The sequence below is a fragment of the Dromaius novaehollandiae genome, chromosome 3, assembly GCF_036370855.1.
Source record: "Dromaius novaehollandiae isolate bDroNov1 chromosome 3, bDroNov1.hap1, whole genome shotgun sequence".
In the NCBI taxonomy this organism is placed as follows: Eukaryota; Metazoa; Chordata; class Aves; order Casuariiformes; family Dromaiidae; genus Dromaius; species Dromaius novaehollandiae.
In genome coordinates this window covers 129,159,659-129,180,067 of record NC_088100.1, presented here as the reverse complement: position 1 = coordinate 129,180,067, position 20,409 = coordinate 129,159,659, and the positions used below count along the sequence as shown (strand labels likewise).

Here is a 20,409-nt window from a genome sequence, read left to right as displayed (position 1 = left end):
TTTCCCTCTGCGTGTGTGTCTGTGTGTCTGTGTGTACACAGACACACACACGCAGACACACACTTCTCCATCTTGTTATTTTTACTTTCTTGCTCGATATCAGCAACTCTTGAGATTTTAACACAAGCTTTTGCAATCTCTGGTGTTCTGCTCCCAGGTAGAGCTCTCCTAGTTGGATCAGAAATTTCGGGACTGTTTCCACTCTTCATGCTTGCAGAGCAAACGCAAAGAACGCAACTTTGGGCAGCCGAAGAAAGGGGGGGGGAAAAATGAGCAACTAGAGAGCGCTACCTACAATTTTTAATTCCATGAATCTCAATGGAATCTCATGACCCTAAGGCAGGCATTTCTGAATAACTGGGCACACAGTGCTCTTCAGAGTTTTATTCTAAGTACATTTTGTCCGAAACAGATGTTTTGCGCGCAGCACAACAGACACCAGTAGCTGCCATACCCACAGCTGCCGCCGGCACCTCCCTCCCTTCCGCAGGCCCTGCCGTCCCCCACGTTACTCTCCACTTGTCCGACCAGGATGCTCAGCAGGGTTTAAGGCAGCGATCCAGAGCTGCACACGTGCTCACCAGCCGGCCAGCCTGCGCTCACGCAGCATCTTGGAAGAGGACAGAATTAAAAGCCAGCTTCTCCTCCCTTGGGGCACAAATTTAGATCTTTGTCCTCTTCCCAGATACCAATTTTCACAAAATTCACAGGAACTCATGACATGTCTGGGACCTCTGCCGTTCTTTCAGTTTGGGCTGATGATGACCAATATGGTCAAACCTTTAAGGTCCAGGACTGCTCAGCTAAAGATCACTTCTTTCGTTTATAAAAAAACTAGAAAACAAGCACTCACTGATGCAGTCAAAGCTTGAATACAAGAACTTCATCAGCACTGTCCCCTAGCAGGACAGTTACCGAGCCACAGTGGAAAAGAAGAATCTTATATATGCACCCATATACACACACACATATATATGAGCACTTTTCTGTTACCATAATTCAACAGGCACATCACGGGAAGCAACAACTAGGAGACCGCAAGTCCTAGCTAATGAGCTTTTAAAGCAAAGCTGTTCTGCAATCAGCTGAACGTGATTAAAGCCTCCTTTGGCTCTGAAAAAGAAACACTGTACCCACGCAAAGAGCGTGACAGATAAAGATAACACCAAAACTACACGCCTGGGGTGCTGGGAGGGAGGAAGGGAAAGTGGGGCGGGGGAGACAGAGGAAGGTCTAACAACTCAAAGATAATTTAAAGTTAACGTGGTGAGTGTCATGATAATGCAATAGTTCTCATGTCAGAGACCCCAGTGCTGCAGTTTGAGGGCAAATCCGACCTATACTAAATACCTTTAAAACTCCCGAAATATAAGCCTTTGCTTTGGTATTTAAACCGGATCGGGCCGCTAATGCAAACTGCCAATATTTCTAGCCCCCATTTGGAGAAAGGCAATTTTTGTCCAGGTTCAGGAAAAGCTAGTAACCGGGCAGTACTGAGCAGGATGTCTCAGCCCTGACTCTCACCTCCGACTCCATTTCCCATCGCGTCGCACCTTCCAGACCCGCTTTTCCTCATCTCCCCCTACTCTTCCCTAGCCGTTTCCCTGCTTCACCTCTCTCACCAGAGCCAGGCGAACAGAAGCGGTCAAATCTCTGCGACCGCCAGCAGCAGCTACCTGGCTCAGTCAGTCCCCCCCGACCCGCAGCCATCCCGCAGGCGCAGGGAGGAGAGCCGCAGCCTGCAGAGAGGCTCGGTACAGGGGTGCAGGACAGAGGGGGACGGAGGGGTGGAAACGCTCTGCTGCATTTCGAGGAGAAAAACAACTGCTCCCTTTTTCTCCACCCCCCCCCCCCCCCCCCAGAAAATGAGAGGAAAAGATGTAGCGTGAAACATATTATAAATAAGGAAACAGGAGCTACAGAAGAGGTCACCGAGATATCCTATAAATAGACTAGAACTGGGAACACAAATGACACCGTCCAACCTACTAGATAACTGTGGCACAAAACAGATGATTAATTACCCACCACCGGCTGACCTGGACCGTATCAAACTGCCTCCCACTCTGCAGACAAATTTGGAAAATGGCAACGAGCAGAGGTCCCGGAGAAGATGATGCCCTTGCACAGCTTTCTAACAAGCAGATACATTGCCGTGAAACTTAAAACAAACTAGGTAATTTCATAAACACTGTGGAGAAAAAAGCTCCAAATTAAGAATCTAAACACCAGCTACCATCAACTCCATGGAATACAATAGAACATATAACAGTTGTGTATAAGCCCTGTGACATCCTCTTACACGGAGGAGGGGAAAACAGAGAGAAAAAAAGAAAAAAACCCCACCAAACCTATACCAAAAAAGTCTTAGCCAATTCCTGGAGGAAAAAAAAACCACAAAAGAAACTGAAGATCATCCTTGCTTACAGTTACTGCTTGGATACCAGATTATGGAACAGAAATACAGCAGTATTTCAAATCTAAATGAAAGACAAAGTTGAAGACAGTCCCAAACCAAGAACTTTGGTTTCACAGATGAAGGCAATAAATACCACGAGCAGCTGCTCATCAGGGAAGGTCTTCAGGAAGAAAATTCAATGCAGACGAGCCAGCTACCTAGAGCACGTTAGGAAGAGCACCTCGCAACTCGTGCGGGTAGGGCAGTGCAGATTTCAGGCCCTGGAGTATATGCCATTCCCATCGTGACCAACTCTGCTCACTGCCGCTCAGTTTTCCATGTGTCTACAGGAATCTCCTTCCTAACCTTTCAAAGGCAAAAACACTAAATTATTCCAGGAGCCTGCCTTAAGAAATGCTTTATGTTACGCGTCTACCTGCTTCCTCTGCTCTTCATTACTGCCCCCATCTCTCTTTCCGTAGTCCGGTATAATTGCAAGTTAGCTTCCTGCAAGGTCCTAGGGTTGACCTTAACATTTTAGCCTGCTGAAAGTTATATGAAACAGTTCATACTTATGAATCAAAAATGTGTTCCCCTAAAGCCAAGTCCTCAATTTTGTTAAAAAAACCCAAAAGTCAGATTCAGCCCTACCATTGCTCCTCACCTGCCGCTCCAGGAGTGGCTTTGCTGTGAGCCAGCCAAGTCTGAGCTGCTGCTTTTCTTTCCCTGCTAAAAGTTTTGCCAACTGCCAAATGATCAGCATGGGAGGAAACGAGGAAAGGTACGAACGGCTCTGCGGCTCGCCTCTCCGGTAGGCTGTCCAAGGCACACGAGCCAAGCGGGAGCTTAGGGCAGCTCAGCTGCAAGGCACGTCCCTCTCCTTCACAGCGTTACCCAGGCAGAACACTCCAACGGGACGAGGGAAAACATGAAAGAATGAATGAACGAACAGCAGAGGAGGAGCTGGCAACCAGCAGCCACGTCCCTCGCCCGCTGCCTCCGCACCGGCACAGCTCACTGCACGCTGCTCTCATTCGCGCTGCGTGGCGAGTCCCACCAGAGCTGCAGGCTACCGGGGCCAGCCAAGGCCCGCACGACCCTGCTGCTAACAGACCCGCCATAAAAGGGATGGACTGGCAAAAGCTGCCCATTCCCCCGCGCCGAAGAAAACCTCAACAGGCAGTTTGTGCATGGATGGCTTCCTCTTCTGTACCGCAGCTCAGTGGCACAGAGGGAGGAGATAAATTACAGACCATACTCCACGCTACAGGCTGCATCCCCACGATCATCTCGAAATCGCTGTTTGGCCCTTCGGTTAAAGGGGTCAGGCACGGGAACAACAGTTCCCCATCGCAGTCCCGCCCTGGGCCCCAGAAAGGCCTACGCGTGCCGAAGAGGAGAGCTCAAAGCCCTGAAAGCGCTGGGAGGCTGGCACGCAACCCACTGCCGGCCGCCTCCACCAAAAGCGGATGAGGAAACGGGCAAATTCCCACGAGCCTTCCCATGAATTTCTTCACTTTGTGAGCATGCACACGTGTTACAGGTGTAATGACGTGCCTATGTATTACTACTCAAAAGCTACACAGACTACTAAATTTGGAAAAGGAGCCAAAACTGGTCCTTAGGAAACAGGTTCTTTAGCATTAAGCTAGCTGTTCAAAGTTAATTTGACACATACACATTCATGACACATTCCTTAAATCCATGATTCATGCTATTTTTTTCTCCACACCCTTGCCTTACTGCCCAGAATAGATGATGCTCAGATAAGGAGCAGCAATTTAATTTCCCTTTCTCATCATTCAGTTTCCGGCCTTATTAACTGGGCTTCTTAAAAATATAATAAAATACGAAACTGAATGCATAATTATTTTCCTTAGAGTTTTTCCAGGACATCCATCACTTTTAGTCACTGCACTTCAGAATGTCACCAAAACTTAAGTGTACAGCATCCCTGGGGAACAGGGGAGCACTGTGGTCCCCAATTTACAAGCAGGGAAAGAATAGCCAGTCTCTACTCCACTGATTTTGGATGGTCTGTTTAAGTCAGCTAGGGCTTGACTTCTTAGGTATTAAGCGTGAAACAATCTTTTGTTCTGTTTTGTTTTCTAAAGTACAGATTTCTTTGACTTCAACTGCAACGCTGGCTGCTCCACTAATGCAGGTCAGCCACCATGTGCTAGACACCCGTTAAATGGAAAAATACATCACACAGATCCTTAATACCCTCTAGCCTCAGTCAGGAACTTTGCGGACAAGGATGGGACAAAATACAATTCCCTGAGGCACCATTTTATCACATCACGGTGAGGCAGTCTCTCCTTCATGTCCTATACCTCCTTTAACACACGCCTTCCACCTTCCTTACTAAACGAGCAGTTTCGCTCCCTGCTCAGTCCTCACGTTCTCCCTTGCCACCGTCTGCTGAGCGAGGTGGCCATGTCATGCAAAAACAATCTGCACTCGCCTGCCTGCAACGCCTAAAAGGGTACGCACCGACCATTAAAATGACTCATCTAGTTCTGAGTGCTTGCCTTTGCAACCTTGAGATCTTTCGCCTGCATGATTTCCGTGTTTTAATAATAAGCCAAGAAGCCCCAGAAGTGCCATTACTGAGCTGCGCTGGTCCCAGGCAGTCATCAAATGTTGGATTCACAACACATGCCTTCATAACTCATGTCGACGAAGCAGCAGGCAGGGTTGCCACTAGGCAATTAAGTGGCTACCAAAGGCAACAACAAATTGCCAAGGACAGCAAAATGGGTGGCCCAATTGCCGATTTACTTGCGCCACCTCCTTGAGGAGCTGGGCTGGCTGCTGTTGCTGACATGGATCAGCTGGTGTGTACAAGGGCACTGGACACTCCCAGAGTACAAGGAAGAGCAGCGGCACTTTCCCTTCCCCTCCCCAGGCAGGGATGCTTGGAGTCCGGTTCAGTGACAGCACGATGTTGTCCTACCTGTGCGCTATCCACTAGAGACAGAACAGACGCACGTTTTGCCCAATGAATCAGTTATTTCTAATGCAGTAAAAGGGGATCCCAAATCTCAGGATCTCTCAGTACCATTCCGGGAAAATGCACTCCGATGCATGTCGATCCTTTTTACTCTGTCCCTGTCCCCCTACTTCTGTTGGCTCTGCTGTTACTGCTCAAGCCCCTTCCCTGTCCCCAGCTCCCCTCATCCTACTCCTCTGCATTTGAACAATTTTCCTTACAGCTGCAGCAAAAGAACCAAAATCACAGGAAAGGCACCTTCCTTTTGGCTTTGACACAGAAAGGATCTTTGAAGAATAATTCTGTCAGGCTCTTAGAAACAAGTGCAAATTTGATTCTTCAGAGGCGTATAATCTGACCAGAAGTCTGTATATGTTCACAGGAATAGCAGAAAGTACCTCCTTGACATCATGGCAACGTCTCTTTTCAAAAGAAAATTTCTCATAGTTCAAAGCCTGGAAATGCTAGAGCATCTCAGCGAAATAAAGGCAAACATTTTACAACACATTTTCCCCTTGTTCTACATGAAAACAAAGACATTCCTCCTCCCCTCAAAAAAAAGGCAAGTCCAAAATCCCAGGGCCTGAAAACTTGGGGGTAACCTACCAGTGTAACAGATGCTGAAGAGGAAGAGTCAAGTAAATCCACTGCTACAAGGTTCACCTTCTGTAAGCTATGGATGTTGGTAACTGTATAAACGGGGTTTGAAAAGTTGTGGCCAGACCCATCTCTGGACTGTGATATAAGAACATTTACACCTAGCAGATTGGTGATTCCCCCCCCCCCCCCCAAGATGGAAGTTCAATTTAGTTCAATCTTGGCTCAGTAATTCTGTGAGTCTCTGGATTATCATCATCATCTGTTCTAAATTCCCAGCACACACGATAAAGATGCCAAACTACACAGAGCCAGTTTGTCTTCACACACCTCCTTAAAAGCATCAAAATCAGACTCGCTCAGACAGACAGGATCCCAGAATAGAGTTTTAAGTAATTTAAATACGTGTTAAGATCAGTAACTGCTGGATGTCTTTAAGGTCAGACTACCACTGAAATGCTCTTTCAAAATGGCTATTGCTGTTTGGTTGCAACATTCATAAAACTTAGATTATAATCTAACATATTTACAGCTCCCTAGCCCACGTTTCCCAAAGCAACAACTAAAATATTCATCGGACTCCTGCACATGATGCTTCCCATGACTTCTTCTAATTGAGGGACCATTTGTAACTTACTCAGAAATAAAGTATGTGGGCCAAAGGCAATAACATCAAAATCATAGAAAGCCATAGAAAAAAGGGCTTGAAAGGACGTCAAGAACTCAGCCTTTGGCTCAAAAGCATCTTAAGATCACTTTCGCTAAGCAGGCCAGTCCTGTATGTACATAGCACTATTATATCATCTTTAAAGTTAGACTACATTTTTGAATACTATAACTTTCTGTTAGGGGAAATCTCTAGTTATCCCTAACTCTCTGAAAAGTTCAGAAAAGAATTCATCATCTCTGAAGAATTCTTTACATCATCTTTACAGTACGACCTCATCCCCCTCTTCCTTCTCAAAGGAACTGAAAAATACAGAAAAGTATTAATGCTTGGTACTCTGAGCTCAGTGTCTGTCAAAAATAAAATAAGAAATATTCATTTGACTTGCTTCCAAGAAAGCAATTAGATGAAAGAAATAATACGTTGAATAAAGAATTTTACTGGCAGGATGACTAAGAGATTGAGAACATTTATTGATCTACAGTCTTGGACCTAAACAACTCTAATTGTATCAACTACCTTAGCTTTAAAATAGACCTTGCCCAAAGTCCAGGCCTTAGGGCCACTCAGCACCCTTTAAAGTACCTTTGTGGGATATTACTAGGCGATAATTAATTAATTAGCTAAAGACTTTTCTGAGTCTCAGGTAAATCTGGGAGTTTATCCGAGAGTTGTAGTTAGTGCCTGAAGACCAAAAGAACAGATGCTCATGGAGGAAGATATTCTAGAGTTTTATGGTCCGGCTGAAATGACCTCAGCTCGAAAGCTGAGCGAGTGCCAGGAATTCCTCCCACGAGATGCGATGCTGCCACTGGAACCTACGGCACCGCGGCCGTGACGCCCGGGGCAGGATCCCAGCACTTTGCAAAGCCCCCCGGACGTTGGTCGGGGCTTCTGCTTCTGAATATATTCTACACCCCGACAAACAACATTCACAGATAAATATCCTGCTTTCCACCAAGTTTTTCAGAATTACAGTTTTTGTGTGAACATTGAATTTGTTGTTCTCTATCTTTTTTCTCTCTGTTATAGAGATATTAAAGGAAACTAAAATAGAAAAGCTATTATAGGGTAAGCCACAACGGCCAACATACATCAGCAGATATTGCCTAGACACACACTTACTTTGTGCCATAAATTTGAGGGAATTCGAGCTATTTTATCTTTCAATGAAAGAGGGATAATCTGACTAGCTTTGCTGAAGAATAAGAGGATGCACAGGAGCAGTTATCTTGGAAAACATGTTAGACTAAATTCACACCCCTGTTTACTCACCAGGTAATATCTTTGGATATTCACCCCCTAAAGCAGAAGCTAGGGTGCATACATACACTGGAGTATGCATTTGGTTCTGCAGTCAGTATCCAGGCTTTAGATAAAACAGCTTAGAATAGTTTAGACCTCACGTCAAAGACAAAATACAGCAAGTATGCATTGCATTAAAGAAAAGACATGGTTATAGAGGAGGGTACCAGTAAACAAAGATAAGTCTCTGCTGAGTAGGGTAAGGAACTGTCTGTCAAGTTTTCAAAACATTTAGATTCTTCAACATAAAATAATCCCAGGATTTTCTGCATCTTGAGTACCCAGTAGTTCTTTCTCTCTCCCCGACTTCCCAGAGTTCTTGGAAATACCATTCTGAGTTACACGCATTAAAAGAGCTTAGACTATCACTATTTCAATTTTATAATTCTTTTATACTTCAAAGACTGAGCTCAGAGATTCCCCCTTCTGGACAAAATTACATGCCATAAGCCTAACCAGAGTAAAAGGCAGGAGGTGTGGGGAGAGGGAAGCAGCAAGTATGGCTAAGTGATCTCTAAAAGGAGCTGCTCCAGGGAAGGGAGGAAACCCAGCACACATTCCTTCCCCTCCGCAAACCTGCCCAGCGGCTGGGACACTTCTCTCCAGCTCATCCATGTTCCCCCACTTCTAGGTGACAGCTTTTGGATAGACAGGAGACAGCTCTACACTGGAGGACAGAAGGGGATGAAGAAATCCCCCAATGTGAACAATGTTCAAAAGCCTTTACCTGCCTGCTGTACACGTGGAATCGGCTCTCCACCCACCTGGCTGACTAGTGACTGCTGGGACTGAGAAAAGATTTTCCCTCTCATTCGTCAATATGGTTCTCACACAGAAGACATTGCAGAGGTATTTAGAAGTGCCTGCCATTTGTTTCAATGTCAATGCAAACCGAAGACATTTTTAGCTTTATTTTCCATGGAAACAAAGCCACATAACCACACCGCCCGTCTGCCTTTCCCTCCTCCTCAGAATCAAAGGGGACATCATATAGGATAACCATATCTTAAAATCAGAGCAGGAGGATTCAGCAGTGCAGGCAAACTGAACAACATTTAACAACGGTACAGTAACCTCATTGGGCTTTCAGATTTGCCATTGCAGGGAGAAAAAGCAAGGTAAACCTCACAGAAAAAATTGCATACTTTTACACATCAAAACACACATGCAAGACAGATGTTATGAATGACCAAATATTGGACAGACTTCACTGGGAGCTTCCCTCTCCTCAGGCTGCCAAGTCATTAGCCATAAAACACAAATTCATAAGCTTCCTCGCAGTATTTGTGAGAGTAAAATGTTAAAATTTAATTCAAAGATACACCGCAGGGCTAAAAGAGCCTGCTTTTATTCTTTCTGATTTCTAGTATTTTCTAGTTGTAAAACAGCCTCTTTTTCAGACTTTATATTCCTATTGCAGGGATGTCAGATTCCTTAATACCTTTTATACTTTTTTTGTCATATTTAAGACACTTCTAGAAGTGAAATAGATTCTTCTTTTTAATTAACCAAATTACCAAATAACCAATAACCAAAATTGAACTGTTTATCACACACTTGCACTAAACAAATACCTAAGCTGAAATGAGAGTTCTTATTTAAGTGTCTCCATTGACATTAAGAGCAGCTTATTCCAAACTTCATGGCTAAATTGAGTTAAGAAAAACAATTAAGATTTCTCATTTATTCTGCTGCTCTCCACGGTCAAGAAAACAACCTTCAAACAGCTGACTATTTCTCAGCAAAATAGGCACTTATTAGGCAATCAACTAACCTTAGAGGATTTTCTTCGACTTCTTCTTGTCCAAACCACCACTACTTTATCTGGCTGCCTGTTGAAGAAAAGGAACAAATAGCTTAATTTACAACAGGATCTGTAAGTGTACAGTTTATATTAGAACTCTTGCAATACAATAATGACATCCTTAGTGGATAGAACATCTTTAAAAATAGCTCATCTAAAAAGCACTCTCAGGATCAGTCATTTAACAGGAAAAACGACACTGTGTTTATAGAAAAATGCTGTCCTCCAGTGAGCACGCTAATGTCATCCTTCTTATTCTGCTCTTCCGGCCTGCAAGCGTGTCCCAACGGCGCGGAAGATATCTGAGTGGAGCACAGGACAGCATTCTGCCCACAGGTCACCTCTGCAAACGTGGCCTCTCTAAAATTGCCTTTGAAACAAGTCAGTCCCAAAGTAAACATCAATACAAGCTCTACTTTGAAGCAGCCATACTTGAAAGGGACCACTAAAGAGCATGGAAAACAGGTGACTTCACTTACTTTCTGATAACAAAAATGTCCAGAACAATTTTTCATCCCCAAAGCAGTATTTTCTACTTGACTAGCTCAAATATCAAGAGGTGCAAGGACTGCATCACTCCTCAAGAGCTCTCTCGGGGAGCTTCTAGTCAGGAGGACAAAGATGCTGAAATTCAAAGTAGCTCTCCAAACAATTGTTTATTAGATATTTGCAATGAACGGAGATAGAAACTCAGCAAGGGACACTTCCAGTACAAATTACTCTCTCAAATTTCTTAAGCTTTAATTCTTTGCTAATAGTTAAGGTCCTATTAATTCTACAATTGTCCCTAAGTGATTTTTGATGTTGACATAACTTCCAGTATCTTTTTTTTTTTTTTTCACCCATGACATCACTTCCCATCTTATGGCCAAACTCCTGGTCTCACTTCCAGCCCCTTGACCCTTCTTCTGGAGACTCCCGACCCTCCGTTCCGGTCTGGGTTCCCGTTCCTGGCCTCTGACACAACTTCCACTAGTGAGAGCCTGACCGCAAACCCATCTGCAAATGAATTTCAGTGGAGCTCACAACTCCACTTGAAACTGTTAAAACTGTGACCCTCTGTCTGAAAAACACCGCTGCCGAGTTTATTGAGACGTCGTAGTACAAGAAGCCCTAGATTTCTAAAGCCAACAACAAATTCTGTTTCCTATTTAAAGAATTATGGCAAAAATGTATGTCACACAGAGAGGGGGAAAAAATTAAGATAGGATGCACCTGAAGCATTTCTAAAGGATGCACTTAAATAAAATCCACCCAAGCATTCTGAATTAAAAAGCAACATTCACACTACAATCCCAGTGTTTCTTCTCAGGGAGACTATCTCTACTTCATAACTAATTCTTTTCAAATGAAAACCCAACTGTTTTAACAATCAAGCGTTCACTTTGAGTGTTGACTACCACAGTATATACTTTCCTGCTGAGCTGCTCATAATTCCTGTAGGCTGCAATAAAATTAATCTATCACCTACAATTTGCATTTAAATCCCAGCAGAACTAAAGTTACCATGAGGGCGCAGTTAAAGGCCAACTCCTGTGAAGGAAATAAGGGTGCTGGGTTATATCTCCTATTCTGCATTATGCCTTACTCCTTTAAGAAGTATCTTCATTTTCTATTTGGGATAAATTGAAAGCGAAATTTTAAACGCTGTAAATTCACTCTTACGGCTTGTTTAGGAGGCCTGAACTGTTAGTCAGCAATGTTTGCAGCTTTTCCTGTAAAATCTTGCTTGGCAGTGAGGTCAACCTGTTATCCTTTGAAAGCTCTTTGCTCACTTGCTATTAAGTGTGTTATGTTCTCATTTGTCTGCATACCCCCCATTAACCTTAATGCAAGCTGGGTTTGTGCCACCCGGGGAAGGAGGGAGGGAATCACCAAGCCCTTTCTTTGGAGCAAAGCTACCCAAATCCATGTCTACAATAAGCTTTTTTTCCCCACGTTATTTCACTTTGCTGACTGATTCTCGTTCCAGAAAATAGCTTGTGAACCAAATTTCTTTTAATCTTGACTCATTTGATCCTGAGATCACCTCTGAGCATAAAATAATGCCAAACGCAATGGGGTGGGGGAGCCACACGTCTCCAGTGCTGGTGGCTGAGGCGGGGAAGATGCTCACTCCCTCTCTCCAGGAAGGCTCGGTACTTCAGCAGCAAGCCTCTTCCCTCTCGCCCCTCACAAATAAAGCACTGGTACACCTGCAATGGAGCTGGCCTGCTCAGCTGTGACTGAACACCAGATACCATAAACACACCAGAGAAAAACACATTCTTCACATTCTTTTACTTCAATATTTTCATCATCTGCTAGCAGTACGGATTTGAATAGCGCATTTCCCAAGGGTCCCACGAGAAGAGCACGCACACACAGAGTTAACTTTCCGACTTTGCTGCACTCCCCAAGTGCCACCACCTCTGCAGGGATGACTGGTGCAGTCATCTGGTGCAGAGAGCAGGCAAGAGAGAAGCCACGCAATGGGCCAAGTCTCCAAGACCCCGTGGTGGATGCTAAGGGGATCCTGATGGAGGTCCCTTTCCTTCCTGCAGCTCTGGCCCGGGAAGTGGGAATGGCCCTCTACCAATACCTGGGTTCATCTTGTCCTATATATCTTGGCACCTCGAGTGATTTTTCTTACAACAGCACTGGATGATGTTCCCAAGACGGAACCTGCTCCGGGCTGGTAAAGCGAAGCAGCACACCTGGCTGCACAGGGGCCACCACCTCACCAAGGAGGCCGGACGCGTGGGGATGACCCAGGAGCAGCCACACGCGCGCAGGCAGATGGGCAGGCAGCAAAGGGAGGTAACACGGGAGCACCGTCAGCACCAAAACAAGCCCATCCAAAACGGGAACGAGTCCACACCCGCACTCCTGCCATGCAGGCACTTGCTCACTATAAGGTACTCGAGAGGAGACACATGTGGCTACACCACGTCTCAGAAAAAAGAAAACAAAGGATAAAGAGGTGGCTACACGTCACACACAGTTTTTCTGAAAAACTCAAGTAGCATGAAGCAATTTTCAAGCACAGACGAGCCCCCAAAGCAGAAATCCTTCCAAGTTTGTCTGGACAGAAGACAAGGAGAGCCTGGCAGTAAAACCTGGGCAGTCTGTCCCCTGTGATAGTGGCGGGTGTGTGTCCCTGGCTCATAATGAACCTCAGGTTTAATTTTAATTCTTCCACTGCATTGTAAACGATGCCACTGCTTACCCTGTTTTACGTGGGTCGTTAAAGGTACCTCACGCATCACTGTAGTTCTCAAGTGGGAGCTGGGTCCATGTTACGCAGACATACACAGTTATCACCAATTTATTCCCCAATTTTGTACAACTCTCTCCACCCAGAACAGAGAGAAATAGGCTAAGGTGGAAAAGCAAACTGAACTCTCCATTCACTTTGGGAAGAACAAGCCGTGCCAATGGGAGAGCATGAGGAGGGCAGGCTCCCCTTGACTCTTTCACAAGCATATATTTCGTAAGTGTTGGATATATTTTGATCTTTCAGCTTAAAGTACATGCAAATCTACACCCAGAACAAAAAAGAGGACAGTCATCTCAATGCGGAGACGGAAAATTTAGAGAAATGGAATGGGGAGAGGAAGGAAGAGAAGAAAATACCCTGAAGGATGAGTTTCCCTTCTAAGTATACCGCATGCTTAACTAAAACAAAACACAAAGAACAGCAATTTTCTGAGGTGTTGCCTTCCAGAAAAATCACAAATCTAAGAATATCTTCATAGAAGTGATTTACAAATAAAGCTGAGTGCAACCTTCTCTTCTACAATCTGTGCTCTGCTCTTTTATGCCAATATACTTCTAAAAGAAGATGAGTAGCTCACATTTTATCAGGCAATTTGCTTTCGAGGTTACTAGTGAACTCAAAGTGCTAGGAAACAACCAAAACCGAATAATTCAGTTTGCTTGTTTAAAATATTTAAGCCATATTTCCTACTTCAGACTTCTGCCCTCCCTCAGATTATAAACCATTAACCAACAATAAAAGCAAATAAAATCCCTTCTGAAGAATTAGGTTGAAGATCAGGTTTAGTATCTTTTATAAGTGTACTCTGTAAACTCAGACCATTCCAAATACAAAATCCACTGTGGTGCAAGCTGAACAAACACTAATAGCCAGCTATAAACAACAAAGTTAATATCCTTGGCTGCATGAGCAGCAGTTCTCAGTCCTTTAAAACTTAAATGCTTTAGCTTATAGATAGTCACTCAAGTTTCCGCAAGGTGCATATGTTTAGGGCAAAGAATAACAACATATACTTAACACCAAGATATATATTTTGGGGGGGCAGGATGAGACGGGACTGAGTTTTAGCTAAACAATTACATCTCCATACTAAATAACTGCCTGGATCTACACAATTCAACACCACCAACCTTTCTGTGGGGGGGTTTAATACCGTACTAAAATCCAACACGATTGACTCGGTGCTGCCTCTTTGCATTTCGCTCCATCCTGGTACGCAGCATCCCCAAAGCAGCCCCTGGGAAGGGAGACAGAGAGGGGAAAGCCAAAGCCCCAGCAGCGGTGGGACGCCACACACCCAGGGGCAGTGCTTGGATCCAACACGCTTGTATTTGTTATTGACTCATTTTTGGATGGTTCCCAAAAAGAAACCATTCCTGGAGAAAGGAAAGTTAGGGTTGCAAACTTATTTCCAAATGAGAAGTTACTTACTCACAAGAAAAGGGGGAAGATTTCCGGATTTCAAAGTCTGCGGCTCAGAAAAAAGCTTCATCACTGCCCTACATGCTACTAGCTAAAATGGTACTAAAAAAAACCCCAAAAAACAGAAAATTCACATAGTCTTATCATGACATCTATAATTCTAAGCCATGCCTACTTCTCCTGCTGGGCAGAAGCTATTATTTTCATTTCAACTCTCCCATTAAAACAACTGATTAAAAAAAAAAAAAAAAACACGCACAAAAACACCACACACACACACTGGAACCAGACATCTCCACATCCACATGTATTAGAGAAAGTACTAAAAACATTCCACAGACTGGAAAAAAATGGATCATCACCTTATATGCAGCAAGTATTACTGATTGAAATGGCGGCTGTGCAAGATGCAAGGTCTTCTGGGGTTTGGGGTTGATCATTCCAGGAAATATTTGGCATGGTTTTTTGAGTACAGAACTCGCCAAATATAATTCCTGAACAAAGTACATAAAAGGTATTATTCTGCTGTTAGCTCTTGTTTAGTAAATCTTTTAGCAGATGCAGATAACGTTAACTGTAAGAGATATGTATTTATCTACCAAACAATGTTTGATAACAGAAAACTGTAAAAGTCTTTTATTTAGAATATGTTGTTGGAAGGAATTACGAATGCTCTTCACTTTATGTAAGGCCACTGAAGCCAGTGGGAAGACAAATCACTAACAATCTTTTGGTTAAAGACAGAAATATAACAGTATTTCTTTCTAACAAGACACCACTGCATTTAATCACCCCCAACAATCTTCAAGTGGCTGTAACGAAAGAGATACCCTTTTTGTATGTACACAGGCGCACGCAGCTCGCCTGTTTGTTTTGGCAGCTAATTGCCTAAGTGTTGGAGTTGGGGTGGATTTTTTTTTTTTGGTTCAGTTTGGTTTTTTTTTCCTTGCTATGTTTGATTTGAATTACATTAATTATTACAGGCTGCTCGATTACTCTTGTGAAGCAAGCATAAAAGAGTATAATTAACAAGAGAAGCAGCAGTGCTAGCACAATAGCATGCAGATGCACCTATTGAAGGATAAAAATAATTACTTGCAGAGTAAAGGCAAAGTACTTCTCCGATAAGAGTTTTTGCCTTTTGTTCTGCCTGCACTGTGCATGCCAGCGTGCCCTGCTAGGGCTGCATTAACAAGCGATCCGCTCTCGCCACCAGCACAGTCTTCTACAGCGCTCCTGCAATGTCATCAAGGCTCTTTAATGGTTTCTCCAAAATAAACACAATCAGTTCTACAACACCAATTAATCTGGGCCAAACATTGCTTTTTCCTCATTTTACAGACAATTATTTTATAGAGGCCTCCCATTGCAGTGCAGTCTTTTGCTCCAGGACCTATCCTACACAGTGTATCACCGTTAGCCAAGAAACTAATCAAGCAAGGGCCTTTTCCGGGCCTCGTACCAAGCTTTTTCCTTCAAAATTTCCCGTTGGTCACCATCAATGAAATTCCACTGGTGACTACAACTCTGGGAAGCCTAGTCAAGTCACTCACCAGTGTTTTAACCAGATCTAGAGAGGCTGGTGAAAATGATAATAAGCGCTGGTGCATTTGCCCCATCAGCCCTCCTACTGAATGAAGGTACAGCACTGACTGTAAAAGTCAGAAACACAAAGAAGAAAATAAAACACAGTGCAGAGAAAACCCACATTAATCACAAGTGCATTACAAGATGAAACTGTGTATTTTAGGAAGGCGTTTTGTTTTTTCCCCCCAACCTCCCCCTAATTTCCATCAGCATGTAGCACTGCCATTTGTCAGTGTTCAAAACACACTGTTATCCAGGCATTACCTCCTTCATTTCTTCCTGCAAGAGGTCTTTAAATATTCCTTCAAGACGACACAGGCTACTGAAAGACGAGGATTGCTACTGAAAGATGAGGATTTTTGCAGTGAGCTGAATTTTAAAGTATCTTTTTATCTCTATGCATCTAAACAGACTGGTCTCTATAAGACTTCTACATCTCAAGATTACGCTCTGCTTTTCATAACAATCTCTAGTCTGGCTTTGCTCGCTTTAAAAATAATAAATAAATAAATAAAGGGAACAAAGTGAGACACTAATGATTATTTTATAAGTGCAGTCAGACCTACTGAATCTGCACAATGTCTATTTGTGAGGCCAAGTGCGGAATGTGTAGTATGCACTGCTGATGACTTGGTTTTCTTAAATCAAATACAAATGAAGTTTGCAGAATGAGCTGGATTAAACAAAGCCTAAGTTCATCCATTATTCAGAACAGGCAACCAGGACAGATTCAGCTACCCATTTTTCAGAGTTATTGCAGCAGAGAATCTTGAGCAAAACAAACTTGACGGGACTATCTAGCAAAACCTTTTCTTAAAGCCTTTTTCAATGGGACTTCGCATTGCAGACTACAGGAACCGACCCTAGTCTTCAGAAATTACTTTCTTTAATTTCCCATTTGCAGTAAGATCTGTCAGGAGACAGAGCACAGATTAGTAAACACATTTGAAAATGAGGATGACTTGACTAGTCCCTGAATTTTTTAAATTACATCTCACTGCCCTTCATGTAGAAGCTTTCTTTGCATGATCCAATTTTGTCCTGCTCATCCCAAGAAGGAGCCAAGAATACTGCACTACTAGGACCAACTGTATCTCTAATCTCACTCTTCTACAACCATAGACAATCATATAGGCAGACATTTAGCCCCAAAACGCTTAGTCCACATTTACACCGTGCATTCTACCACACCAGAGCCCACAAAACGCTTTCCAACGCTCTACAGCAAACGTAACACCCTCCAGAAAGCAAGAGCTACAGTGACCACTTAAGCCCACCTAAAAGCTTACTTGTAAAACCAACCTCCCCAGCCAGAAGTAGTTCAGGGAGCTTTAAAGCAACCCTAAACTCTGGTCATTTTTTTTGCTGTTGGCTAGCTGGGGCTCAGGCTAACTGGCAGGGGGGAGCATATACTAACTGAGCTATTCAGACATACCTTAAATGGAGAAAATGGAGTGCATTGCTTTTTAGTGGAAAGTTCACAGTAGGCTACAATGAGTCAGTCCTTTCTCAGACGCCACATCTTTTGTTTTATGTTGTTTTTCAGAGTATTTAATCTTCCATATTTTAACAATAATGAATCAACATTTTTAAAAGAGCTTTCTGTTGTGAGTCAACGCATTGCCCATCATGTGAACAGCGCTTGCCGCAGCGAGCTGTGTTGAGAGCAGGCTCTACGCAAGCCTGTTTGCACAGTCCACCGGGTCCGGACCTGCAACAGCCTTGCTATTCTGCTCCTCTTTCTGGCTGAACTGGGGCCTGCCAACTGCCAAGGAAATAAATACCAACTACTTAGAAAGCAAACTCATTTTCACCTCATACATAACACCGCGTTTGAAAGCTGGTTGAACAAGGTGAAATGCTAGTTCATCAGTCTGCTCTGAAACCCAAGCCCAGAACGCAGACCTTCGTGCAACTAGCCTCAGTATCCTAATGCTTCGTTATCTAGACGCTGATGATCAATGTTCTCTGCATCTCTCTTCACAAATGTCACTGATCACTGTGGATTAGTGACAGGACCAGGGAAAACACAATTTGAGTACCTTGAGCAAAAGGGCCAGAACTTTTGAATTCAAGGTCCTGATCCACTCCTGACTCACCAGTGTCAGGAAATTATAAGACAGATACAAAGCAGCATCAACCTCCCTTTGATTTTAGTCACGCCCATTGACCTACCTATAGCTAAACGGGATACCTCCACACAACCTTGAGTATGGATCAGCAAAGATGCCTTAAACTATTCTTATGCTTTATCCCTTATTTCAAATCACTATAACTGTAAATGCTAGATAATGTGTTCCCATCATAAAAAGCATTAAAAAGCATAACTAGAATAAACCGCTTGACATGCTGCCTGCAAATGTAACTTTGCCCATCAAAACCCCCACAACGTTAAACAATATATTTCTGTATTAAAAAAGAATGCAAGAAACTCCTTAGCACACCATTGTTCATTTTAATCAGACACCACTACAAAACAGATCTTATTCCGCTTTGCATTTTTTAAGCAACAATCAAATAAAAGGCACTTCTGTTTTTCAATCTCAAAACAGCAGAGAAAAAAGGTTTTTTCTACAGCTCTTGTAGAAAAAAAGAAAAGTGTGAACATTTCACCAAAACCAGTTTGAGAAAGTTGAAATATTCACACCAGAATCTTCTTCCTCTAATTTTTCTAAAATAATTTTAAGAGAGATTCTTCATGGCCTACTAAGAGCGATTAAAGAAGAGTGGTAGATGATCTTTGATCTTCCTACTGCTGGGATGAGTTTTATATTCACAAATTGATACAAGAAATAGGGGTTTTTTATTCATGGCCAATTCACAGAGAATGCTGACACTATGACTTGGACAAACCAGGTCTCCATCCTCATCCTCTTGGCATTCAGTGGACTCATCCTAAAGAAAATTACAGTTTAGTGTGTGTGAAGGAGCAAGAAAATCTGGAGCTATGTGTCTTTTGAAGCACCCTTCTAAACCAATGACACCCGGAGTTTTCTTGTTTGTTTTGTTTTTTAAGGCTGTGGCTTGGATTACACAAAACAAATTCTATAGTTTGAAGATACCCACAAACTATGAACATACTAAAAATTTCTGAGTGGGCAGCAAGCGCAGAACAGTATCAGCTTTTAGGGTTTGCTTGTATGAGGAAGTTCACATCTCCTCCTGTAGATGCCTGGCTTAGGGAACTAAATTGCTTATATAGTCAACAGCAGAAGGTGGAAACACCTATGAAGAGTATTTTGCCTCTTAGGTATTTGAAATTACCCTTAAGAAGAACAAACCACTCTCTGTTGATTACGAAGGCAGGGCAAGCTCTTGATTTACATACCTATACAAGGTCGTAGCCCAATGTTGTGTAGTGCAATACAGGTCCCGGTACGCAGGAAGTGGAGAGGCAGATTTACACTATGCTGTGGGTGTCCATACAGGGAGTAGCACGGAAGGGCTGATGTGTTGCAAATTCATACCTAACTTTCTGAGCAATGACTTTACCAAGCCCTAAATTAATCTGTATTTATCCTGAGACATGGGCACTCCTGGCACACGCACAATGAGCAATCCAATTAAAGGTTTCTCATCTGTCATCTGCTTCCTTTTGCTTGTGCAAATTAACATGATTGGGGGGGGGGGGGTGGAGGAGGAAATGAAAGCGTGACATGCTGTGCTAGCTCCTTTTCCCCACCTCTGCCCAGGAGACTGGACTTTGCAAATATTGTCAGATGCTCAACCACAGCCATAATAAATATGGCACCGAGAAGCATGAACCCACTTTATGGGAAGGAGGGCACTGAAAAATAAGATCTGGAACTGCTTTCCCAGCGCGGATTCTGGCATTGCCTTACGACCAACCGCAGGACTATGGATACCTGCTCTCAGCAAAGCGCCCCGCTCCAGGGTGGAGCGTGCCTCCTTTCTGCTCTTCAACAGCTGTGACAACGAGGGACGTAAACGTGGCCTCCTGCCACAGCTTGGGGACACAGGAGAAAATGTCACCACTACAACAATTTACCAGCTACTGAAGATCTCAAAATGTCACAGCTTCAAAATGCCAAGGAGAAACATAGACACCTTAGCACGTGTTCTGGGGTCCCAAACAAACGTCCATACTAAACGAAAGAGAAACCCCAGCAGCCTCTATGAACTTTGTCCTCTCTGAGCTTAACGAGACATTCAAACTGTAAAAAAAAGAGAATAAGCCAAGGTGATAAGTTCTGCGGCAGTAAACTATACGTGAATAGTTTTAAAAATTAAAGCTGTCATTTTCTCGCTTGTTAAAAATGAAAGAAATTGCCAGAGCTACAAGATTTGGGCGTGCGATTTCACAGAAACCGGCGCTGGCCATTAGAAACCGCCACTGCCTTTCCCAGATGAGAGG

General features: G+C 43.5%; 1 protein-coding gene across 11 annotated transcripts in view; it reads right to left on the bottom strand.

Moving 5' to 3' along the window:
- The window catches only part of EHBP1 (EH domain binding protein 1), a 217,383-nt gene that overhangs the window by 176,131 nt on the left and 20,843 nt on the right, over positions 1–20,409 (bottom strand). For all 11 annotated transcript variants that reach the window (XM_064510114.1, XM_064510116.1, XM_064510115.1 and 8 more), the window contains exon 3: positions 9,737–9,794. In XM_064510114.1, the coding sequence (XP_064366184.1) occupies positions 9,737–9,794 (58 nt within the window). The remainder of the gene's footprint in view (positions 1–9,736; positions 9,795–20,409) is intronic.